This window comes from Pinus tabuliformis, chromosome 9, assembly GCF_031772625.1.
Source record: "Pinus tabuliformis cultivar Carrire ecotype Pingquan chromosome 9, CPIR1, whole genome shotgun sequence".
NCBI classification, from domain to species: Eukaryota; Viridiplantae; Streptophyta; class Pinopsida; order Pinales; family Pinaceae; genus Pinus; species Pinus tabuliformis.
Window position 1 is genome coordinate 1,381,755,600 of NC_142307.1, and position 23,413 is coordinate 1,381,779,012.

The 23,413-nt window shown below is 34.3% G+C and overlaps 1 protein-coding gene across 1 annotated transcript; it reads left to right on the top strand.

The window, feature by feature from the left end:
• The first annotated feature begins 3,060 nt into the window (after window positions 1-3,060).
• LOC149153634 (cold-responsive protein kinase 1-like) lies at window positions 3,061-20,716 on the top strand. Its single transcript, XM_089443883.1, has 7 exons — window positions 3,061-3,314; window positions 18,420-18,625; window positions 18,965-19,104; window positions 19,191-19,401; window positions 19,491-19,725; window positions 19,827-19,971; window positions 20,082-20,716. The coding sequence occupies exons 1-7, from the start codon at window positions 3,061-3,063 to the stop codon at window positions 20,463-20,465; spliced, it is 1,575 nt and encodes a 524-aa protein (XP_089300009.1). The 3' UTR covers window positions 20,466-20,716.
• The last annotated feature ends 2,697 nt before the right edge of the window (window positions 20,717-23,413 follow it).

Consider the following 23,413-nt stretch of genomic DNA (forward strand, 5'->3'; position numbering starts at 1 on the left):
CTTTTTTGGTTTTATGGGATACTATTGTAGAGTTATAGAAAATTTCACTAAGATAGCATCTCCCCTTTTTCATCTCTTGACTAAGGGTGAAAGATTTTCCTGGAATGAATAATGCCAACAAGCCTCTGATACACTTAAACAAAAATTTCCCATTCCTCCTATCCTTTGAGGTCATAATTGGTATCTACCTTTTCATGTCCACATTGATTTTTCAAGCACAACCATTGGGGCTATTCTGGTACAAAAATAAGATAAGAAATGCTATACCATTGACTACATTAGTAAGAATATAACCCCAACTGAATTAAATTATATAGTCATCAAAAAATAATTCCTTGTTGTAGTTCACGCCATCAAAAAATTATGTCATTACATCACTAGATACCTTGTGTTTGTGCACATTGATCATTTGACTATATGATATCTTATGAAAAAATATAATACTCATGGTAGAGTGACTAGATGGTTACTTCTTCTGCAAGAATTTCATATTAAAATTATTGATAAACCTAGAAAAGAAAATGTTGTTGTTGACCTTTTATCAATACTTTGTAATGAAGATAAGTTCGATGATATAGAATATGTTTTTCCTAATGATTACTTGTTCTCCTTGTCTACTAAAGTACCTTGGTTCAAATATATTTCTAACTATTTGGCTACAGGAAGTCATCTACAACATCTTTTGCCTAGAGAGTGACAAAAAGTCATAAGAGATAGTGCTAAATACTTCTGGATTCAGGGATATTTATTTCAAATTTGGATTGATTAGGTGGTTAGGTAGTGTATCCGAGAGGATGAGATTTACAACATTTTAAAGGCTTGTCATGAAGAACCTTGTGGAGGACACTTCATAGATAAATGGACTGTAAATGAAATTATACGATAAGGGTATTATTGGCCAACCATTTTCCAAGACGCCAAGAAATATGTCAGGAGTTGTGACAAATGTCAAATAATGGGTTAGCTAGTACATTATGATGATATTATGCTTCAACCATAGATCATGTTGGAACCATTTGAGAAGTGAGCCCTTGATTTTGCAAGATCCATTAATCCACCATCAAGATAGACTATGTTCATCCTCGTATGTACAGATTATGTGGCTAAGTGGGTAGAGGAAACGGCCTTACCAAAGGAAACTGAACAAGCAGTGGCTAATTTCCTATATGAGGAAATATTTTTCGATTTGGCATGTCTTGAGAAATTGTCATAGACCAAGGAATTCAATTCACCTCAAATATTATTCAAAATCTCATCGAAAAGTTCAATATTAAGTACCAAATGTCTACCCCTTACCATCCGCAGGAAAATGGACAGGTTGAGGCTACCAATAAGGTACTAGAAAATATCCTAACCAAAACTATGTAGAAACATCATCAAGATTGGGTTGAGAAGCTTCCAGAAGCCTTGTGGGCTTATAGAATCACTTGGAGTAACATTACGGATTTCACTCCATATGATCTTGTGTATGGAAAGCAAGTTGTCCTCCCTATTGAATTTGAGATCAAATAATTCAAGGCTGCTTTGTAAGTGGAAATGGAGCTTTCTAAATCACAACTACATTGATTAAATCAACCTAATGAGCTCGATGAGATATGACATGATGCCATTCACTAGACGATAGTCGTGAAACAACAACACACGAAATGGCATGCTAAGTTTATCAAGAAAAATAAATTCAAATAGGGATATTGGGTTCTTTTGTTTGATTCATGATACAAGGATTTTAAAAGTAAATTTTATATGCGTTGGTTGGGGTATTACAAGATTGAGACTGTGTTTGATAACAAGACTGTACAACTTCATACCATTAATGAAGAAAAAACTCCATTAATGGAAAATGGGCATCGATTAAGGTTGTATTGGGAAATCTAATTGAAAGAAGAATTTATTTAGGGGTTGGTAACACACTTAAACATGAAGGCCATAGAGTGAGTGGATACTCCACTCTCCTCTACGGCTCCTTGATTTGTTTTGGTTCATCGATTAAAAAAAATAAAAGAGAGAGAGAGAGAGAGAGAGAGAGAGAAAGATCAAGCAACAAAAACCAGGTTTCCATGTGCTATCAACACTGGTAATGCTGGAAAACCAAATTTTAGCTAGAAACACTAGAAGTAAATATTTCAAGTTGGGAAAACCTTGATGGGCACAACTGGATGAGCTTGCATTAGAAAACTGGGATATTGGCTAGAAAATTTAGAAAAAAAAGAAGAAGAAAACACAATAACAATAAAATATTGGCTACATGATTTTTTTGGTGAAACTTGACATCAATACAATTCATTTTGCAAGAAGATGTGGACAACAATTGTCTTAAACAATCTTTTAAGAATGGATTTTGCAGTGAAGACAGAGAGAGAAATTTTATGGCATGCATATATCCATGAGGCAGGGACTCTTGACTATTTATTGGTTTTCTTTCTTAATGTTCGTAAGAACTAATGACATGTGATGTATATACCTAACATTAATATTAATGTGTAATTATTCCACTAAAGAAAATGATTATTGTTATTAATCTATTTCATGTTCTACCCCTTCTCCTATCCACCCTACCCACCTAGTCGATTTATTTTGTATTCCACTTCCTAACAAATAACCCACTTTAACATATCTTATTTTATTTTCCGTACTCTACTATCTCCTACACCTAAATACCTATGCCTAACATGATACTTTGTATCGTAATTCGACATTGGTATTATACCCTGCCTAAACTACCCACACACCCTATATCATATAAAATTAATTATTTCGATGATATCCTACCATTATGACCACCCTCGATACCTAATAATCAAATTATGTGGCATAACATATTCCTATCCCACATTTCGTAGCAATCACATCATTTTGCAGCATGCAACGATGATAAGACCCAATGTAATACTGTCATAAGAAGGATTGGGGATTCGAAGCAAGTGGGTAGCAATGAGTGTTAATGCAGAGGAATTAATGGTTTGGGTTTGAATTAATTCCAAGGAAGGTTTCATTCAAGCCATTTAGGTCAAGGTAACATATAATAACAGTGTTTACAGGCAAATTCGCAGGGGACTGGAAATGGGTGGAATGATAGTGAGGAAGGAGCCTGATAGTATCGAAATTGTTAAGGCTAATCCGATTATTTGGGATATATTTGTGAACGCAAAATGGGATTTGTTTCCGAATATATTTCAGGGTTGTGACACTCTGATTGTGTTGGAATTTGCTGAAACTTTCGATGGGGAGAAGGCCCTGGTTTTCTCCATTACCATTCCTATGAATGAAGAAATATTGGCCACAAGCACTAGGCTCTCAACAATTGGTGAGAAATGGTATAAGAATTTGAAGATCCTAATTGAGAGTTGGAACCCCTTTGTAGAACACTCCATGCCATTTCCCAAATTGAAATAGGGAGTAAGGAAAAATATTTTGCAATTAGTATGGCAAGACATTGTGTATTTCATTCAAAAAAATTTCACTGCGAAGGTCATTACAATAAAGTTTACCATTATCATGTCTGCATTCTAATGCATATGGATGGAGTAAAATCAATGAATATGCCTTATTTCCTTCTTAATATCTTAACTAAGATGACCACAATGGTTCATAAGTGAAATAACCTCGAGTTATCTTTGTTCCACCAAGGGCTTATCAGAAGTATCATCAAGGATGAGTTAACCAGGATGGGGCTCATGTGGGGACCTTTTTCATAGGGTGGAAAGTTGAAGTTGCAGGCAATTGTTTTGCCTCTCATGAAGAAAATGGAAGCTAAGGGAAAGAAGAACTTTGTTCCACTATCAAAACCTAAATGAGGTTATCTTACTAGGGCATCCCAAAAGAAAAGGGAAAATTGAGTGAGGACAACCCTATTGATATTATAGGAGATGACGAGACTAGACCAAACTCTGGACTAACATACATGGATATAGGAGAGACATGTGTAGTATATAGTGAAGGAGGTTACCCATTGCAGGAGGAGATGAAATTTCATGTTGGAATTGTTGATGATAAAAGGAAGAAATTAAAAGGTAAGGTTATCATGCCAAAACCCTTTAGGTTTTGTAGTCCTACTTATCATACATTGTTGAAACAAAATAAACAACTTTTGCTACAATACTAGAGGCTAAAACCAAATTACATAGGCTCAAACCAAAATTACATAATATGGATGCTATATTAAAAGAAATTGATGAAGCCAAGAGGCCTGGGGCCAATGCCACTCAGTATTCCTAGAAATTTGTGGCAGAGGCACAACATGTTATTAATGCTATCCTTGATGATATTTTAACCAACACTTATGAATTTTTACAACTTAAGCCCGATCTTCCAGGTTGGAAGAGAGAAAAAAACTTTGATTTGAGGGTGATTGACATAGAAACTCATTGACAAGTAATCGAGAAAATTTATAAAATATGGCTCACCATGTACTTGGGCCAAGAGGCCAAGTCGGGTAATGAAATCAAAAAGTGGAAATAATAGGCCCTAAAGGAATATGAGCTTAAGAAGACTGTAGTTGAATTATCCATGCAAGGGTTTATTTATTGAATTAATTCACGGGTTTATTCCATCTATTTAAATGAGTGATGGGTCATTTTTTAGTTGCAACTGATCGTAATTGGAAAACCTTATCAAATTTCACACCCTCAATATTTTCTGGACATGTATGTGTATGTTGAAAACTATGATCAAAATTTTTTGTGTGGGACATACCTTTTTAATTATATTTTACCAGACAATTCGAGGTGGAATCTGAACCCATTTGTAGGGGATATTCATCTATGAGAACTTATTTCTTATATCAACAATTTATTGCAATGGAAGAAATCCCAAAGTTTTTATGCATCAATGGAGGATGCTTTGAATCTTGTGTTAGAGAGGAATACCGTTTGACAAGGTTAATATGTGGTGGTTTTAATCATTTGAGGATGGAGCCAGGGGATGCAACAACCATTATACACAACCTGCAATTAGTTGTCATTGAATACGAGGAAGTGTCTAGGGATGATACTTGTAAAATTACTGGTAGCTCAAGATTTATGCAATGGACTTCCATGATACCTCCAACAAAGGTTTTTGATGGGTTACCCATATTTTAATTAGAGAAATTTTGAGGCAAAAAAATGGGCCTCAAAACAAAAAAGTACAAAAAAAACTTTATAAGAACCAATAGGATTCAATATGATTATGTTGACCATGGGGTATGATTCACCATTTTTGGAGTAAAGAGCTAAAAAAAAAACTATTTTTTTCAACTCGTATTTTCAACTTATCTCCCCACAATTTTGCTCAAATTTCGAGTAGGAGCACTAGTTGGATGAAAAAATTAATTTTGCATCCAAGGAGTATCCATGTTGCATACTTTCGATGGACCCTACTACATGAAAAATGTGAAATAGATGAAAAAATGTGATTGTATCACATTTTTCCATGTATTTCACATTTTTCTTGTAGTAGGGTCCATCAAAAGTATGAAACATGGGTACTCCTTGGATGAAAAATTAAATTCCGCATCCAAATACTACTCTCGATTGAAATTTTAGAAAAATCGTGGGGAGATAAGTTGAAAATACGAGTTGAAAAGGTAGTTTTTTTCTTTTCTCCCTCCAAAAATTGATGAGGTAATCTAATCTTATTTTATTATTTCCACTATTATTTTATAATATTCCTTACGAGGCCTATTTTAGACCTTAAAATTTCTCTAATGTGCCTTGCACTAAATAGGGTTGAGTTCTATAATCACTTCTCAATGAAATATGAAGCTCGTTGGATAGGGTCAAGATTTATTTTTCTTGTCCTTTGGTGCCCTACTAAGCACTACCAGGCCCCTGCTAATTGGGATGAGTTAGAAGAGAAGAAACACTGGAAAGAATTTGAATGATGCCTTGGTTATCATCACTTGGGAATTTGTCCATCTGACCTATTTGAGTTCCTGAAGGAGAGAAGATGATGCATGAAGACATGCATCAGGCTCAACAGTGGAGCACATTGAGCTACAAAATGAACCATTTTTGCTACAAAATTAACTCTTTTTGCTGAAAAATCATTTCCCCTTTTTCCTACCTTTTTCCATTCCAAATGTTTAAAAGCCTATGATTACCATGAGCTATTAAGGTATAACACATGTCTCATTGGTTTTCTATTTCACGTTATGAAGAAGCTAGAAATTAGTTAAAGAGTGATTGATGTTATAAAGTTATGTGTGTGTGTGTATAATGAAATAGATGGAGTCACTAACTCTCATTTTTCATGACCGCATGGATATATCTCATAAGCATATATTGTTTGGATCTGACACATATGAACATACAAAGTGTTGAAAGAGTGGATTGTCTAACAAACATATTTCCAGGGTGCTTGCATCCTTGTTAGAAATTAATATTGACATCTCTTTTGGTTTTTTCTTGTAGCCAATTAGAAGAGTTCATTATTCCTCTTGGTCTTGTTTGAATTGAGGAAAACACTACATGTCTTGAAGATTTATTAAACCAACAATTTAGATTCCTTAGCACGCAACAGTTGATGCGTCGTCAAGGCTCTTAATGCCAAACAATCTGTAACTATGTCTAGTGTGAATTTACAAAATTAGGCGAAGTCTTTGGATAGTGTTTGTTAGCTGTTGGGGTCAAGATTTCTCCCCCTCATACTTATAATATGTATGAACTCTAATGCATTGAGAATGATTGTGAAACTTTGTTATTATTTTGATAATACATATTGCTTGTGGATGCATATTTCTCTTTACTGAATTCTTGTGTCTAATTAAGCTTTTTGTGTAGGCTAGATGCCCGATTTTGGGCCCGCTCGAGGTAAGGCTTGTACACATTTGATTTTCTAGTTATTTTTTAATGTAAGTGTGTTTTATTGCAATCTTTAATTTGGTTAAAGTTGAATAGATTTGTGATCAACTGAATATATTGAATGGTGTGCTTAATGATAGTTGGTGTGATTTTAATTTCAATTTTCTTTGGGCCTTGTTTTCTCCTTCAGTGTGCTTTTGGAAAGTGGTTTCACAATTGTTGTGAAATCAACAGTCTCTGCTGCGAAATCAAAATAATGTTGCACAATTCCAGAACTATTGCAAAATCATATTCAAACAGGAAAACCTCATGAATTAATGATCCTTCTTGTAAGACCTTCACTCTAGTAATTGGGTAAACTTATGGCTAGACCAATCATAACAGTTTGACCTATATTAATCTTGATTACCTCCAATAGTAGGTTTCATGCATAATCATACCCCTTGATAGGAATTCTGGTACTATGCATATAACACATAGGCCTCACAAGTTAAAAAAACCCTAGTTGAAAATTAAATGGACATGTGAATCACTTTTAAAATAAACATACATACATTCACGCTGTCAATAATGAGGACCAAATATTTTGTATCTTCTTTATATTACAAATATTGTGGAAGAAGGAGAAGGGTCCAACCTTCAAGAGGCTATTACTTTCAAATTATAATCCAAGAATATACTAGATTAAGGAAAATGAGAAATATTACTCCCTAATATTACCTATATTTAATGATATTTCCAATGAATATCTAGAAGCACTCATATTTAAGTTTAATGTTGTTTTGTAGAAGCTACAATTACCAAAGTATTTCCTAGCCACACTAAAAAAAGGAACAATTTGATGTTTAATGGGGCTCGAAGGGAACCCATTCAAACATGGGAAAATATGAAATAGATATTCATAAATAAATATCAACATTACTATAAATCATGGGATGATAGAGAAGATATCTTTAAAATGACTCAAAGGGAAGATGAAAATTCGAAAATTTAGAGAAGTTATGGTTAATTTACAAAGGTCTAAACAAAGTATACCAAATAATGAAACTCTACAAATCATCATGTTAAGAGGAATATGGGATGATTATGTTAATGTACTTAAATTTGGTTTTACCTTCTAGATCCATTTGGATGAACTTTGTTTAATATAATAGAATGCTCCACCTTAGATTGGTTTGGAGCTAGACTAGCTTAACATCTGGGGTCATAATCCTCCTAGACCTCCATATTGATTCACACAAAGAACTAATGTTACATTGTGTGTTTATATCCTTCTTTTTGAAAAGAATGTAATTGCATCATTATGATATTGACCACTCTATCCATGTTTCTTATAAAAAATCCTACCAAAATAAAACCTTTAGGGCTTAGTTGACTAAACATTTGGGTTTCCTCTCTTGAACGAGAACTCAAAATTACTACTATCTCTCCACTAATATCAATATTTCCTCCACTCAGCTACCTACTACTAGTACAATTTATCCCACTATCAACAAGTGGGTATATATTAAAACTAGGAAATAACTAATGGTTGCATAAGTCTTTCCAAAATTCAAAATGAGTGATGAGTGTTTGGCATTGTCTTTACTATCATTTATTTGCACCTTGTATGCTACGTGTTTCTCCTCCACCTTAAATAGTTTGAACACGTTATCATGCACCTCTTTCACATATAGATCAATAACGATGTTGTTTCCAACATTTTCATCTACATTTACCAGACATGAAACTCCTAACTGCTCAATTTCTAATCCATTCAATTGAACTTATTTTTCTATTTTCTTTCCTTCTCCGATTGACCCCTCTAACTTGATAAACACTACTCTTGTTTCTCATCTTCTTTCAAGATTATTTTTTCACTACTAATACATGATCATTCATGATCCATGTTTGATATTTATAACATTTTCATCCATTTGAATGCTTTCAGAGTGGAAAAATTGGAGAAATAAACATTTAGGGTCATTTTCCCAACAACTCCTAATTGGAGATTTGGAGTGTGAAACCTTCCATAGGTTGTTTGAGGTATTAAAATAATTTTTTGAGGGTCCAAAAAATATCTATTGTCCTAGAACCCATGGAACTATTATACACATAGATAACTTTACAATGATATAATAAAGACATTAAATGGACTTTGTATGCAAACGTTATGTCACTTGGAAGTTGAATTTCTTGTTTTTTGCACCATGGTTTGAGAGGATGCCATGTCAACCTTGTTACTAATGGAAAAGGGGTTTTCCACATGGAGAATATGATGAATATTTTATAAAGGTCAAATTTGTAACTCTATTTAAGAGATGAAGGTGTCAAACTTAGTCCCTAGTTGGTTATCGAGTTGTGTTATAAACCAGGCCACCAAGAAGAAAAGGGGTTCCATTCTATTTTATTGCATTTTTGTTCCATAGTAAAGTAAAGAAGATAAGTGTGGATAAATAGAGAGAATAATAGAGGGGGTTTTATTATATACAAACCCATGGGCCATAGGTCTCTGGAAACTCCATAAAGAGTGCCTTCTCCTTTATACTTGTAATTTCCATTATGGAAAAAAGAGAGCATAACAACCTCACCTTCCAATTGGGTTTCTCTTGTAAGGGTTTCCCAAAGCATATCTTGGTGTTCATTGTGGTTTATGAGTGATTGCATTTACATGTTCTCTATTCTATGCATATTAACTATTACATGCATAAACAAGAAAATAGTAATAACAAATCTGTAATCTAGAAGGAATTAACCCTTCATAGGATAGATTTTAGTTTATTTACACATATCTATTATGACAATTGTTAAGTGGAATATCCACGGTAGTTTACAAATCACTTCAACCACCAACTAGTTTTCTTTCCTTACTTCCACAACACATCTAACCACTTGAGATATGCCTCAAAACTCTTATTTTTATCCATCAACTACTTCACCATGAAATATCTTTGTAAATCTCCTTAATCTCATTCAATGACCACTTCTTATTTATTTTGTTCATATTTAATACCATCTTTTTTCTCTCCAAAACACGTGCTTCCTTAATGGTATTGTTTCCCATTTACTTGATTATGCCAACCCCATCCCAAGTCACCTTCATGAAAAATAATTTATGCTACATAGTTATTGGGTTAAATGGAATATAATATTCCTTATATAAAAACATCTTCACCCTTATCACAACATCCTTCACTAATATTCCATGAGATCCCTTCCTGGACAACTCTTCTACTTTTGAAAAATACTAGTTTATCTCTATTGTAAGCTTAACGATATACCCTTTTATGGTCATCTTCAGCCAAAATTCGACATCTCTAGGCACCTTGCGATCAAATATTGGTAGTGAAACCATATTCTATATATTCCACTAGATCCCCCTCCTCTTTTAAGCTAGTTGCAAATGCTCTCTTAGCCTCTTCAACCACTCAACAAGTGCCACTAGGAACCCTACAAAGAGCATATCATAGATTTCATGGTTATCATGCATCCATTGACATTGATTACCCTTAACATGTTGTTTCTCAAATTGATCAATCATTTGGAACCATAATTCCTCTATATAAATTTAGGTTATCTCACTCATTATGCTGCTAGACCACCATATGCATAATAAAGGGTCTTAGCAATGGAACCATTTGTTGGCTCAATTTCAGACAAGGGTCTATGTAGGTTTCCAACAATGGAGTCTATAGTCCAAGTAATAGAGTATTCAATTTCCATAATAGATAAGGTATCACCTAATGTGATGTTCTAATATTATTTTTTATATTAGCCTTTTCACAACATGAATCTTTCAATGGAACTCACTTCATAATACCAAGTTTTCCTACCTACTATGTAATCCATTTCTCATCAAGGTGCAATCCATTCCATTATATTAGCAAATAATCAACATTACTAACATACACATCCAAATCAAATAGGATTCATCACTTAGTATAGATTCATAATAGAAATAAAATACATCATCTCCATATAGGTTGAAAATAATGATAATTTGGAATAAGGACCTCATTATATTAATGTTCAACACAATACAATATGTTCTCAAAAACTATGTTATAGACATTTTTGTGCCCTACAACCCCAAGCATGAAATGTCCATAAACTAAGGCTCCTAAGTCCCTAAAAGTGTTGTTCTAACCCCTAAAGGAACAAGGTCAATAGATTACAGCTTCTCCCAGAAGTTCTCCATGAGAAATTGCTCAGAATTGGTCAAAACAGGATCATTGCAGCTGCTCCACTGGCTAAGTGCATTGCATCTCACCTAAATACACTATTAGGGTGCGTTGCATTTCAAAAGTCCCTTCTGTGGGGTGCGATGGGCGAGAAATGACAAATGGCAGTGTCATTCCGCAAGGTGGAGAGGCAATGGAAGCTTCCAGAATCTTCCCTTGTGACACTTGCCTCACTGAATTCGACCAAGGATGAGTAAGAGGTCTTCAGTCTCCAAGTGGAAGCAAGAACTATCAGAGAGAAGACACTAATCAAATCACAAGCTGACTCATCCCCCTTATAGATATCTATATATGGATCCCTCATCCCAGAGATCCGAGGCTAGAATTTTGCAAATTGTAAGGAATTGCTGTTGGTTTTTTGAGACAAACATCAGATTGTTGGGTGATCTATGCTTTGTTTGAGGTGAAGAGGGGATTCTTTGCTGGGAGGTTGATGCTGGGTCGGAACAACTGGTTGTAACTCCTCCTAGATCTTTTCTTGTTTATCAATAAAAGCTATTTGAGTTTTCCTCCATGCTTTTGTATCACTGACGCTTGTTACATTTGTATGGTCAATTTACATCTGATCCTAGATTGTTTATGATTATAGATCCATGTATTTGTATAGTGCTGTGCTTCTGTGATCTTACAGGTACTTTGTGAAGCTGGGCGTGCAAGGGAGCAGGTAGCTGAGGACTATCAAAGAAGAGAGGGATCAAATCGAAGGATCAACGCAAGACAGAGGTTGGTCTTTCTATTCCTCTCTATCTATAATTCATAAAGGAAAAACAAAAGTAGCTTTTCTCTGTTTGTTTCTAAGGCAGCTGTCACACCTTAGTGGGATAGAGCAGTTCTATATAGACACTTTTCCCTGTAACAAACTAGCAAAGTGGGATTTAGACAAAATATATTATAGAGAAAATGTCTCCCTTTGCCTAAACAAAACCTTTAGAAAAATGTATTATGTCTCAATATTCAAACTTTCAAAATTAATTGAGCATTCATCTAAGAAACATTAACTAGTTGAATAATTTAATATAGTTACAACTCTTTGCATTTATATCTTATATCATCCTCTAGTTCCACTATCATCTACTACTTTAATTGTAGCTACCTCTAGTTAGTAAAATATGTTGCCTTATAATTGCTCTTATCAAACTATCATATCAATATTCTACCCTCAATATGTTGGCTCATCAATTTGGGGTGTTGATTAAAAAAATCTAGAAACTATCCCTTATAGGCCTTGTATCTTTATTCACAATTACCATATTTTTATGCCCTATCTTTGACCATAATTCCATTTACTAATTACCCAAAATTTGCACAGTCGTTGCAACTTGATTATTTTCAAAACTTCAAAATGAGGTATCCAATAATATTCTTGTATATTGGGTGCCACTGGACAATGTATGTATAATTTCTTTCAACAAAAAATGTAATTCCCATAGCCACGCAAATCATTTAAGTAGGAAGACTAATTTTCATGTTCAATGTTTAACATTTGGTACTTCATATTGATATTGATCACTAATATGATCATCATCTTCACTAAAAAGCTCATGTGGGCAATGTCTTGAGCATTTACAATCTTAGATTTCCAATGCCATGTAGTGTTCATGTTTTTGATGATTGACATGTTGAAGAAGAGATAAATACAACAATGGTGGAATTAGTTGGTTGTTCTAGGTGAATGATAGGATCACAATGTATAAAACTAATGTGTTTCTTTGGGTATCCACAATAAACATGGAAACCAATAATAAATAATATATAGTTGATTGCACTTCAAGGGATTTGATACTATTGTTGTAATTGTCATTGACAATGTGACAAATGATATAGATGCCATGCCATTTCAATTCACATATATATAGAAAAGAAAGTTACAAACTTAAATATTCATGACTAAGTGAATTAATATGGATAAAGTCACTTAATCCATTTTGTTTAATCTTCTTTGAGTTAGATATTCACCTTCTATAGTTATGTGAATGTGTATCATTACTTTTTAGATTGCAAAAAACTTTAGGAAAAATTTTCACCTAAATGAACTTGATCGCTCTCAATGTATAATAGACTCAGAGTTAAAATGGATTTAATATTTTGGTATAATTATAATTAACAAAAAAGGTTTGAATTACTTTCATGGAATTTATGTAGATTACATGTAAAATTCCCACAAATTTATTAAAACCTTACAATTTTCAATGATATTGATATGAAACTTATCTTGGTTATAAAACAATGTGTTTCCTAATTACCAACAAAAACTTATTTTCTTTCTAATATCATGAAAAAAATTTATTTTCTTTCTAATATTAAGGCATACATTTTTAATAACCCTTTATATAAATAGAAAATAACGGGTCATGCCAATTGGATTTAGCTAGGATAATGACGAGGAGTAGTAGTTGTTCTCCCTACTTGGATTCAAAACCCACTTGTGAGATGTTTTCGCTTCATGGGCCAATTGTTGATTGTGACTCATTGTGAGCTAATTGTTGATTAAGATTAACAAGGTACTAACATTCTCATTCCCACTTACAAAATAAAAAGTGAGATGAATAGTCAAATGTAAAAAAAAAAAAATTAAAAAATAACTCAAAGCATAAATTGGGGCCTTTGAGAAAAATCATCACAAACTAGTTTATATGAAAAATAAAAAATTCAAATATGAATAGAAATCAAGTTGTTCTCTTCATGAGCCAATTGTTGATTTGGACTCATTGTGATCTAATTGTTGATTAAGATTAACAAGGTACTAACAATCTTATTCTCACTTACAAAATAAAAAGTGAGATGAATAATCATGAATAATCACATGTAAAAAAAAAAAAAAAAACTCAAAGCATAAATTGGGGCCTTTGAGAAAAATCATCAGAAACTAGTTTATATGAAAAATAAAAAATTCAAATATGAATAGAAATCAAGTTGTTCAAAGTACAAGTTCGGGTATTTGAAAAACATCATCACAAATTAGTTTCTATAAAACTTCAAGTTATTAATTTTAGAGTTTTCAAGAGAAACTATTTCTCGCATTCAAGTCACTTCAGTGAAATTAACAAAACGAAAGTTTGATATATTGTAGTTAATGACAATAGAATTGTTATTATGATGAAGACTTAAATTGAAATAATGACGAACATGCTCTTCCATTGTAAAGAGCTTGTCATTTATGACTATTGTTATATTTTTAAACCAGGTTAATTTATTCATATTTTTAAATAAAAATAATAATATTTATTTATAACCTTGTAATATTGACTAGTTTAGATTCATTTTAACACCAGATCTATTAAGAGCCGAGAGAGATGAAATCTCTCGAGATGCAAACCTATTTTTGAGTGCAAAAATTGAGGAAAGGTTTGCACCTCGAGAGATTGGATCCCTCTCGGCGCTTGATAGATCCAATGTTAAGATTGATCTAGGCTGGTTTCAGTCATGTGCAGTCATACAAAATTTGTTGAACATCTAATTATTTTGATAATTTTAAATATGCCAAATATGTCTAAGGTTAATTTGGTCAATTTAATTTAAAATTTTCTTAGTTACCTAAGTTTGTTGAGATAAGAGAGATTGTTAGTAACTTGAATGATGAAAAATGATGAAATACAAATTTTGAGTTCAAATTGTGAATGTAACAATTCTGATATATAGAAAATGCGAATACTAAGAATATAGTCAATTACAAACAATCTTCATTGCAATCAATCTGAAACTATTTTTTTTCATTTTCTCATATCGATCATATGAAAGGAATAGTTGGAATCATAGACCATTCAAATATTTAACTCGAGCTACTGTAGTAAACAACATACCTTGTCTTTATTTCTCTCTAATATTAATAGTAGTTTTCTCCAAAGTGACTTATGGAGTGTTAAATCCAAATAATTTTCAATGGTAGTTATTTTCTATTACCACATTTGAATGAAAAGTAATTAACAATGTTGAATGATGGAAAATGGGAATAATAAGAATGTACCCAATTATAAATTCAAGTAAGCAAACATTTTTTTAGGATGAAAATTCAAGTATTGTATTTATGGTTGAATAATTTTTATGTGCTTACAGTGAGAGAGTGTGTGTATGTTTTGGGGGTGAGAAGGAGAGACAAGGGGAGATAGAGATATAGATGGGGGGGAGAGGTAAGAAGAGAGAGGCAAAGACAGGGAGGGAGGAAGAGATATGGATATGGAGAGAGAAATGTTAGAGAGAGAGAAGGGGAAGATATAGAGAGGGAGGGGAAAGGGAGGGAGGGAGGGAGGGAGAGATAGATATGGAGAGAGAGTGTGTATGTTTAGGGGTTGAGATAGAGAGATAGAGAAGGAGAGACAATGGGAGATAGAGATATAGATGGAGGAGGTAGAGATGTGCTTACACTGAAATCAATGCACACTATTAATATAATTACTTTGAAATTAATGTACATCATACATCTTGTTGCATCAAATCAGAAATCAACATCTACACTAAAATCAATGCATCTAGTGTAAGGTATTAAATATGATTAGAAATCGACATCTACATTGAAATCAATGCATCTAGTGCAAGCAATCAAATAGGATTATAAATCAACATCTAAACTAAAACCAATGCATCCAAGCAATCAAATATGAGTAGAAATCAACATCTATGTTGAAATCAACGAATGTAGTGTAATGTATTAAATATGATTAGAAATCGACATCTACACTGAAATCAATGCATCTAGTGCAAGCGATCAAATAGGATTAGAAATCAATATCTACACTGAAACCAATGCATCATGTGCAAGCAATCAAATAGGAGTAGAAATCAACATCGAAACTAAAATCATTTCATCTAGTGTAAGGTATTAAATAAAATTATAAATCGACATCTACACTGAAATCAATGCATATAGTGCATGTGATCAAATAGGATTAAAAATCAACAACTACATTGAAATCAATACATCTATTTTAGTGAAAATCTAAAATATTCATGACTTTCTAGATCTAACTTCTATGTCTATATTTGTCTATGTGAGACTCTTTCTTCTTCCCTCTCTCTCCACCTTCAATTCTGTGTCTATCTCCCTCCTCCTCTCCTTCTCTCTCTTCACCTCCCTCTCTCTATCTGCCTCTCCCTAACTTTATCTATCTTTCTCTTCTTTCCTCTCTCCCCCTGCCATCTATATTTATACCTCCCTCCATCTCTCCTTATTTGTCTCTCTATCTCAACCCCCTAAACATATGTCACACACTCTCTCTCTCTCCCCATATCTATCTATATATCTATCTATCTCTCCCTCTTCCTTTCCCTCTCTATCTCTTCCCCTTCTCTCTCTCTCTCTCATTGACTCTCCATCTCTCCCTTGCCACTCCCTCTCCACCTTTCTATCTCCTTGTCTTTCTTCCCCTTCCAACTCCATCTCTCTCCCCCTCTCTCTCTCTCCCCTCTCTCTCAAGTCCTCTCTCTTTTTCCTTCCTCTCTCTCCCCTTCTCTCCCACCTCCCTCTGTCTCTGCTCGCATCATACACACACTCTCTCTCCACCCTCAACTTTGTCACTATCTCCCTCCCTCTCTCTTTCTCTCCCCCCCTCTCTCCCCCCTCCATATATATGTCTCCCTGTATCTCTCTTCCACTTCTTTTCCTATCTTTATCTTATCATTTTCTCTCTCTTCCTTCGTCTCCTCTCTCCCTCATTCCATCTTCATCTCTCCCTTGTCACTCCCTCCCTTTCCCCCTCCAAATACATCTCTCTCCCTCCCTCTCCCCCCCTCCTCTCTCTCTTCCTTTCTCTCTCTCACCTCTATGTCTCTCTGCCACACTCTATTCCCCCTTCCATCTCACTCTCTTTCTTAAATATGATCCCATTGTATTGTATTTACGAAAGCATTTAAATTAATAATAAAACATAATTGATTGTGAAATATTAAACCTATATTTTGGATCAATCATGTTAAAGAAAATACAGTAATAAAAAGATTAAAAGAATCACCCACTATCTTTCCTCTATCATTGTTAATCACTTTGCTTGGATCCTTGGTTAAGATGCATCTATCCTAGTTCTTTATAATATTATTTATATTATATAAATTTCACATATGTATAAAAGTATTCTCATATTTTAGTTTATTAAAACCCCCATTTAATCTCTATGAAAATATTGTTAGTAGTCGTGAGGATGGAGGGTTTAGATATGCCTCAGAAGTAATTATAACCTTCTTTCTCTTAAATTTAATTAAAAAATGTTATAAACTTAAATTAAAATAAAATATTTGTAAAATATTTTTATTTTGAAATAAGTTATTGTTTTTGGTCATGTGGTAATAATAAGCCATGGTATTGGCCCATGGTATTGTAACAATCGAAAGCCTAAATTCATAACATAATAATCAAAAGTCTAGATGACCCATGGTACTGATAAACCATGGTAATAGCCCATGGTATTATAATTTTATTCCCTCCTCTCCCTCTCTATCTTTCTCTAGTGGGTATTGACCCATGGTATTGTAAAAAAACCTACTTAGAAGTTAGTAATATCCATGGTAAATATTCATGATTAAAAATCTTGTCATATTGTAAATATTAAGTTTTTATCTGCTTATTAATTAAATTTATAGATGGAACACATCTATATTAAGTGTTACAAATATATTGATTACATAAAATATAATATTTCAATATTATATGTTACCCAATATTTATAACCACCCTCACCTAATAAATAGTGGTCAGGGGTGGCGAGAAATACTAATTGAAATGTAATATTATTAAATTTATTTAAATGCCAAGAAATTTACCTCGTTATTATTACAGGATATGCCCAATTGAATCCTCGGCTTCCTTTACCTGATTTTCTTTGTTATTTAATGAATAAGCCAATTAGATATTTTTTTAAAATTGTATAGTTTTCAAAATTGAGTTTGTTAATATTAGCCGACACATTTTTATTTTATTTTATTTTAAAGTCACATTACACATATACAATATATATTAGCCGACACATATATAGTGACACATATATAGTAATTAGGCCGATAGGCCTTCCTTTGGAACAGACTTTCGTCGTTCCTTTGGCTCTCCTGCTGACACGTGGACAGTCGTCCCTTCGTCGTCCTTTTCCTTCAGATGTTGACACCTGACGTGTACATTTAGCATGCATTTAGCATCTTCTTCAATTAATTGTCATGGTCTTAACCGAGAATTTTGCCGCTGGTGCTAGTTCTAAACCTCAACGGAAAACTGTTATGCCAACGCCATTATGGAGGGCTCGAATCTTCACCCACTGCATGAAGCCGGCAGAAATATCCGCAAATTTGTTACAAATTCCTGTAATTCCTGAACAAATCGTTACAAATTACTCCTGCTTTCTTCGACCATATTTGTCTGTTTTGTGCTCTGCAGGTTCTCTTCCACGCCCTCTGCAATAATGTTTTTGTGTTTTTGAAAACGAGCATTGACTATATACAGCTTCGCACAGTGTTGGAGAGATCTGTCCCGGACAAGCTGCGGATCCTGCCTGACTTTTGCCTTTGAAAATATATTTGCCTGCCAAAGTGGAGCTCTTGGGGCACAATTCGGATCTCAGAACTGCTACTTGCGTTACGAGGTCTATGAATTTTTCAATACCTCTGTTCTGTCGCCGCCACCAGGGGAAAGTACTCCAGTGTCTTCTGGTATGTTCTTCTCATATTTTACATTGAAAAGATATTGTTTTTAAGATTTTGTTTTGGTGAAATAAAAGATATCCAATTTAGTTAGAATTGTTGTGCAAATTTTGCAGGAGGAAAAAAATCTAATGTCCTCGAATAATTCTGGGCGTATTAGCTGCCATGGTTGTATTAATTGCGATCATAGGCCTTTGGAAGTGGAAGCTTTTCTCTCGACGGAAGCTTCAGGATCAGATTTATCGAACTAGAGGTCCAGAAATTGCTAAATTGTTTAGCCTCGAGGATTTTCAGCTTGTGTCTTGTGAACTGTTCACCAATTTGTTTACCTTGCAATGGGTTTCGCAGGTGACCAAGGAGAGATTAGCTTAGCTCCGAGTATAGCGAACGCGGAACTAATTTTCAAGTACGATTTTCTGAGAGAAGCTACCTCCAATTTTAATTTGGAGAACAAGCTTGGAGAAGGGGGCTTTGGATCCGTATTTAAAGTGAGCTCTTGGTCCTGCATTGAATTCAATTTCATATTTAAATGTAATGGAAAACAGAAACTAATTTGAAGTTTATTGATGTACAGGGAATTTTACCAGACAACAGAGAGGTTGCAGTGAAACGGTTGTATATTTGTTCAAGGCAGGGAGATGCTGAATTTTTGAATGAAGCAAATCTCATCAATCGTATTCAGCACAGGAATCTTGTGAAATTGCTTGGTTGCTCCGTTGAAAACTCAGAAAGGCTACTGGTTTACGAATACCTTCCCAACAGTAGTCTCGACAGGATTCTATTTGGTTTCTACTCACTCTCAGTCGCTACATATAGATCATAAAGTCCTTAGTTTGTACATATAGATTGCTAATCCCTTTACTGTGCATTGCAGATGCAACGAAACGCCATTTACTTGATTGGAAAAAGCGGTATGAAATCATAGTTGGAATTGCACGTGGGCTGGCCTATCTTCACGAGGAATCTGAGATTCGGATCATCCACAGAGATATTAAAGCCAGCAATATTTTACTAGATGATAAACACAGACCCAAAATAGGAGACTTTGGGTTAGCCAGGTTTTTTGCAGATGATCGGAGCCACGTTAGCACTAGAGTTGCAGGAACTTTGTAAGAATTTTCCCTACCAATGAAATGTTCGAGGTTCCCAAATAATTCATTCGGTTAAGTCTTTAAGATATGGAGATTTGATTAAATATGGCATTTTGCAGAGGTTACATGGCCCCTGAGTACGCTTTGCGTGGACAGCTGACAGAGAAAGCGGATGTATTCAGCTTTGGAGTCCTTCTACTTGAGATTATCAGTGGAAGAAAGAATCAGAGTTCGGGTGAAAACATGGAATTTCTCATCGAACGAGTATGTTTCCTGTGGTTCTCATCTTTCTAATCGAATTTTTTTCCTATATGCAGAGCTTCTTGCGAACTAAAGTTTTTATTTTTATTTTTTTGATATTGGCCAATTACCAGACATGGAGATTGTATAAAACAGAGAGAGCTTTAGAAGTTATGGATCGGACATTGGATGACAGTTATTCATGGGAGGAATGCATTAGAGTGATTAAAATCGGTCTTCTGTGCACGCAAGCGGTTGCAGCGTTGAGGCCTTCAATGTCCCGGGTGGTGTGGATGCTGACAAGTGAGCGAGAAGATCTTCCGTCGCCCACAAAGCCTGCTTTCATAGATCTGGATGGTGTGGGGGTACACAACGTAGGTAAGCGAGGCAGAGTTATTGACCCTGACAAAGCATCAAGCAGTAATTGGTCATCCGAAGCACCAACTTCTTCTTCAGCACCTTCCGATATCTACTCTGCAGCAGCTGATCCTTCATCAAGCATTCTGGAGACAAGGTGAAAGTCAGCCAATGTCGGTAGCCTCTCGGCAACATCCTAACCATTACCTGCTCAGACTGTAGGAGCAGCATATTGTCGAAGAGCATATGGTAGAACCAGGGTAGGATTACTTGCAAATGATTTTAAACACTAAAATTTGTATCTTCCTACAAATTTGTTTGTATCTTCCTACATTATCTACGGGGTATGGCTGACGCCTCGGAATGCCTTTTAAACGAAGAGCAGTGAAGCATCTGCTCTGGGAGATTTAAACGTAAACTATTCTTTGCAAAGAGGTTTAAATATAAGCTATCCATTCATTGAGTGGAGTATTGAAACTTGGGCTCATTGATGGTCGTCTTGGGTTTCTATTTTATAAATTAAGTATTTTAATGAACTATGTGTAACGTTTCAAATCATGAAGAAGTCTCCATCTCGGGGAAGCTTTTCGATCTCTTGTCCACTCACACGTACCTCACCACTTTCTCGTCGGTCATTTGAGCAGGTTTGGATCTTATGCAATGACTGTGGAGTAACTTCTGAAGTAATTATTCACATTGTTGCACACAAGTGTCAAAGTTGCAATTCTTATAACACCCGGCAGACCAGGGGAGGTCCTTCTGCAAGTTCATGTAGATCTCATCTTTTATATTCTCAAATGTTCAGATTCATGTATCCCTCTTTACCACTTGTAAGGTTGCCTTAGCACTGATTATGTGGCATGAAAAACAGCTGTACTGCAAATTGCTATGCAGTGGCATACTGTAAGAATTCATTGTAACCGCTGAGTTTTTGCGGCACTACTCTACGGCTGTTAACATCATAACACAGTTGACATATCTCGCTGCTTGCAACTATGTTGACATAGGGGAATGAGGGAGAAGTTTCCTGTCACATCCTTTACATATGTTATGTCAAGAAAAGGGAAATGTATGTTTATAAACCGTCTTCCCATCATCGCGATGAAGCCATTGGAAGGATTCCTTCTCACTTATTCCAAGCCCTATCATTCCAAAATCTATCTTTCATTCATCAGCTTTGTATATATTTTACTCCCATACTCCTAAAATTGTGAGCATCATGTAATCTACCCAGAAAGTTTTTGATTTGCAATTGAATCTGATACATATCTTACTTACAAAAAATTAGTAATGGTTTAGAATGAATATGGAGACTGTATCCTCACAAAGGGAGTACTATCTGATAAAGAAGTGATCTTAACAAAGGGAATGATACTGACTTGAATATTTTGTAATTGTGACCCTTGACAGACCACTGGTTAAGGTAATTGTAAAAAACACAAGTTATCAATTGGTCCATAAATGGTATTACCGACCTTTTTAAATTTGTTTGGAAGATCCTATGTCTTATATTCTATGATGGAATTACCTTGTCGTTCATATACCATCACACAGTGGAAACTGTTAAATTAATTAATATGCTTCCATAGTATTTAATACAAGTGAAAAGCCTAAATCCAGTTTCATATATCTCACATTTGCTCAGGTTGAGTTTATGGGTTCTTTTTATGCCTCATGACACAAAAAGCATGAATATCCAATTCAATTTATTAAGAACAGGGCATGGTAAACTCATACATGAACACTTAAACAACTTGAGATTTCTATGATAATATATGTGTAACCAGAATTCCTTACTGCTTTTTAGTCCGCACAAGATATTCTCGTTATTTGCTTAAATGCAAATATTTCTATTAAGTTACTATTAGCAATTGTAATGAATTTCTGCTATATCTTCCGAAAAGCCTGGCTTCCAATTACAAAAGTAGTTCAAGTTTGCTATTTAAATTTTGTATTAAATTGGATTCCGAAACTTGTTAAACAATATCTGCAAATTCCCTGATTTATTATTCAAATATCCCCATGGTCTTAAGATAAATTAATGAAATGGTCTCACTAAGAGTTATTCTATTGTTAAGCAGCAAAGGCGGATCATGAAGTGTAATTGTCTGTTGAATATCTCACTGCTTGCAACTATGTTGACATAGGGGAATGAGGGAGAAGTTTCCTGTCACATCCTTTACAGATGTTATGTCAAGAAAACGGAAATGTATGTTTATAAACCGTCTTCCCATTATCGCGATGAAGCCCTTGGAAGGATTCTTTCTCACTTATTCCAAGCCCTATCATTCCAAAATCTATCTTTCATCCATCAGCTCTGTATATATTTTATTCCCATACTCCTAAAATTGTGAGCATCATGTAATCTACCCAGAAAGTTTTTGATTTGCAACTGAATCTGATACCTATCTTACTTACAGAAAATTATTAATGGTTTAGAATGAAGATGGAGACTGTATCCTCACAAAGGGAGTACTATCTGAGAAAGAAAGTGATCTTAACAAAGGGGATGATACTGACTTGAATATTTTGTAATTGTGACCATGGACAGACCACTGGTTAAGGTAATTGTAAAAAACACAAGTTATCAATTGGTTCATAAATGGTATTACCGACCTTTTTAAATTTGTTTGGAAGATCCTATGTCTTATATTCTATGATGGAATTGTCGTTAGTATACCATCACACAGTGGAAACTATTAAATTAATTAATATGTTTCCATAGTATTTAATAGTTGTGAAAAGCCTAAATGTGGTAAGAGATAATAGTTGTTCATTGTTGGGATTTAATAATTTTTCCTCTAATTGTTATAATCATATTGGTAACTCTGATTTGCTTTTAATCCTTAATACACAAATTAATACATTTTTAAACATTTAAGCAATCCTGCCTGAATTGTTTACTGGTGGTATTATTTTGCAAAGGTGATGTTTTATTTGTATTTGAGGTGGATACATTTTGATTGTTTTAATATTGTGAATTATATGTCGTCTTAATTCTAGCAATGACTTAAGATCTCAAATCTTGTGTTAAATTTACAAACTTCATCTTATGTTTTAAGCATTTTTATTGCTCATCCAGAGTTCAAGACCCAAACAATAGTGTAAT

What these genes read in the sequence shown, in the direction of transcription:
- LOC149153634 (XM_089443883.1), top strand. Translation starts at nt 3,061, where the DNA reads ATGGGTGGAATGATAGTGAGGAAGGAGCCTGATAGTATCGAAATTGTT. An exon ending in TCTCGACAGGATTCTATTTG is followed by an intron (nt 19,402 to 19,490) that starts GTTTCTACTCAC and finishes TGTGCATTGCAG; the next exon opens with ATGCAACGAAACGCCATTTA. An exon ending in TGGAATTTCTCATCGAACGA is followed by an intron (nt 19,972 to 20,081) that starts GTATGTTTCCTG and finishes GCCAATTACCAG; the next exon opens with ACATGGAGATTGTATAAAAC.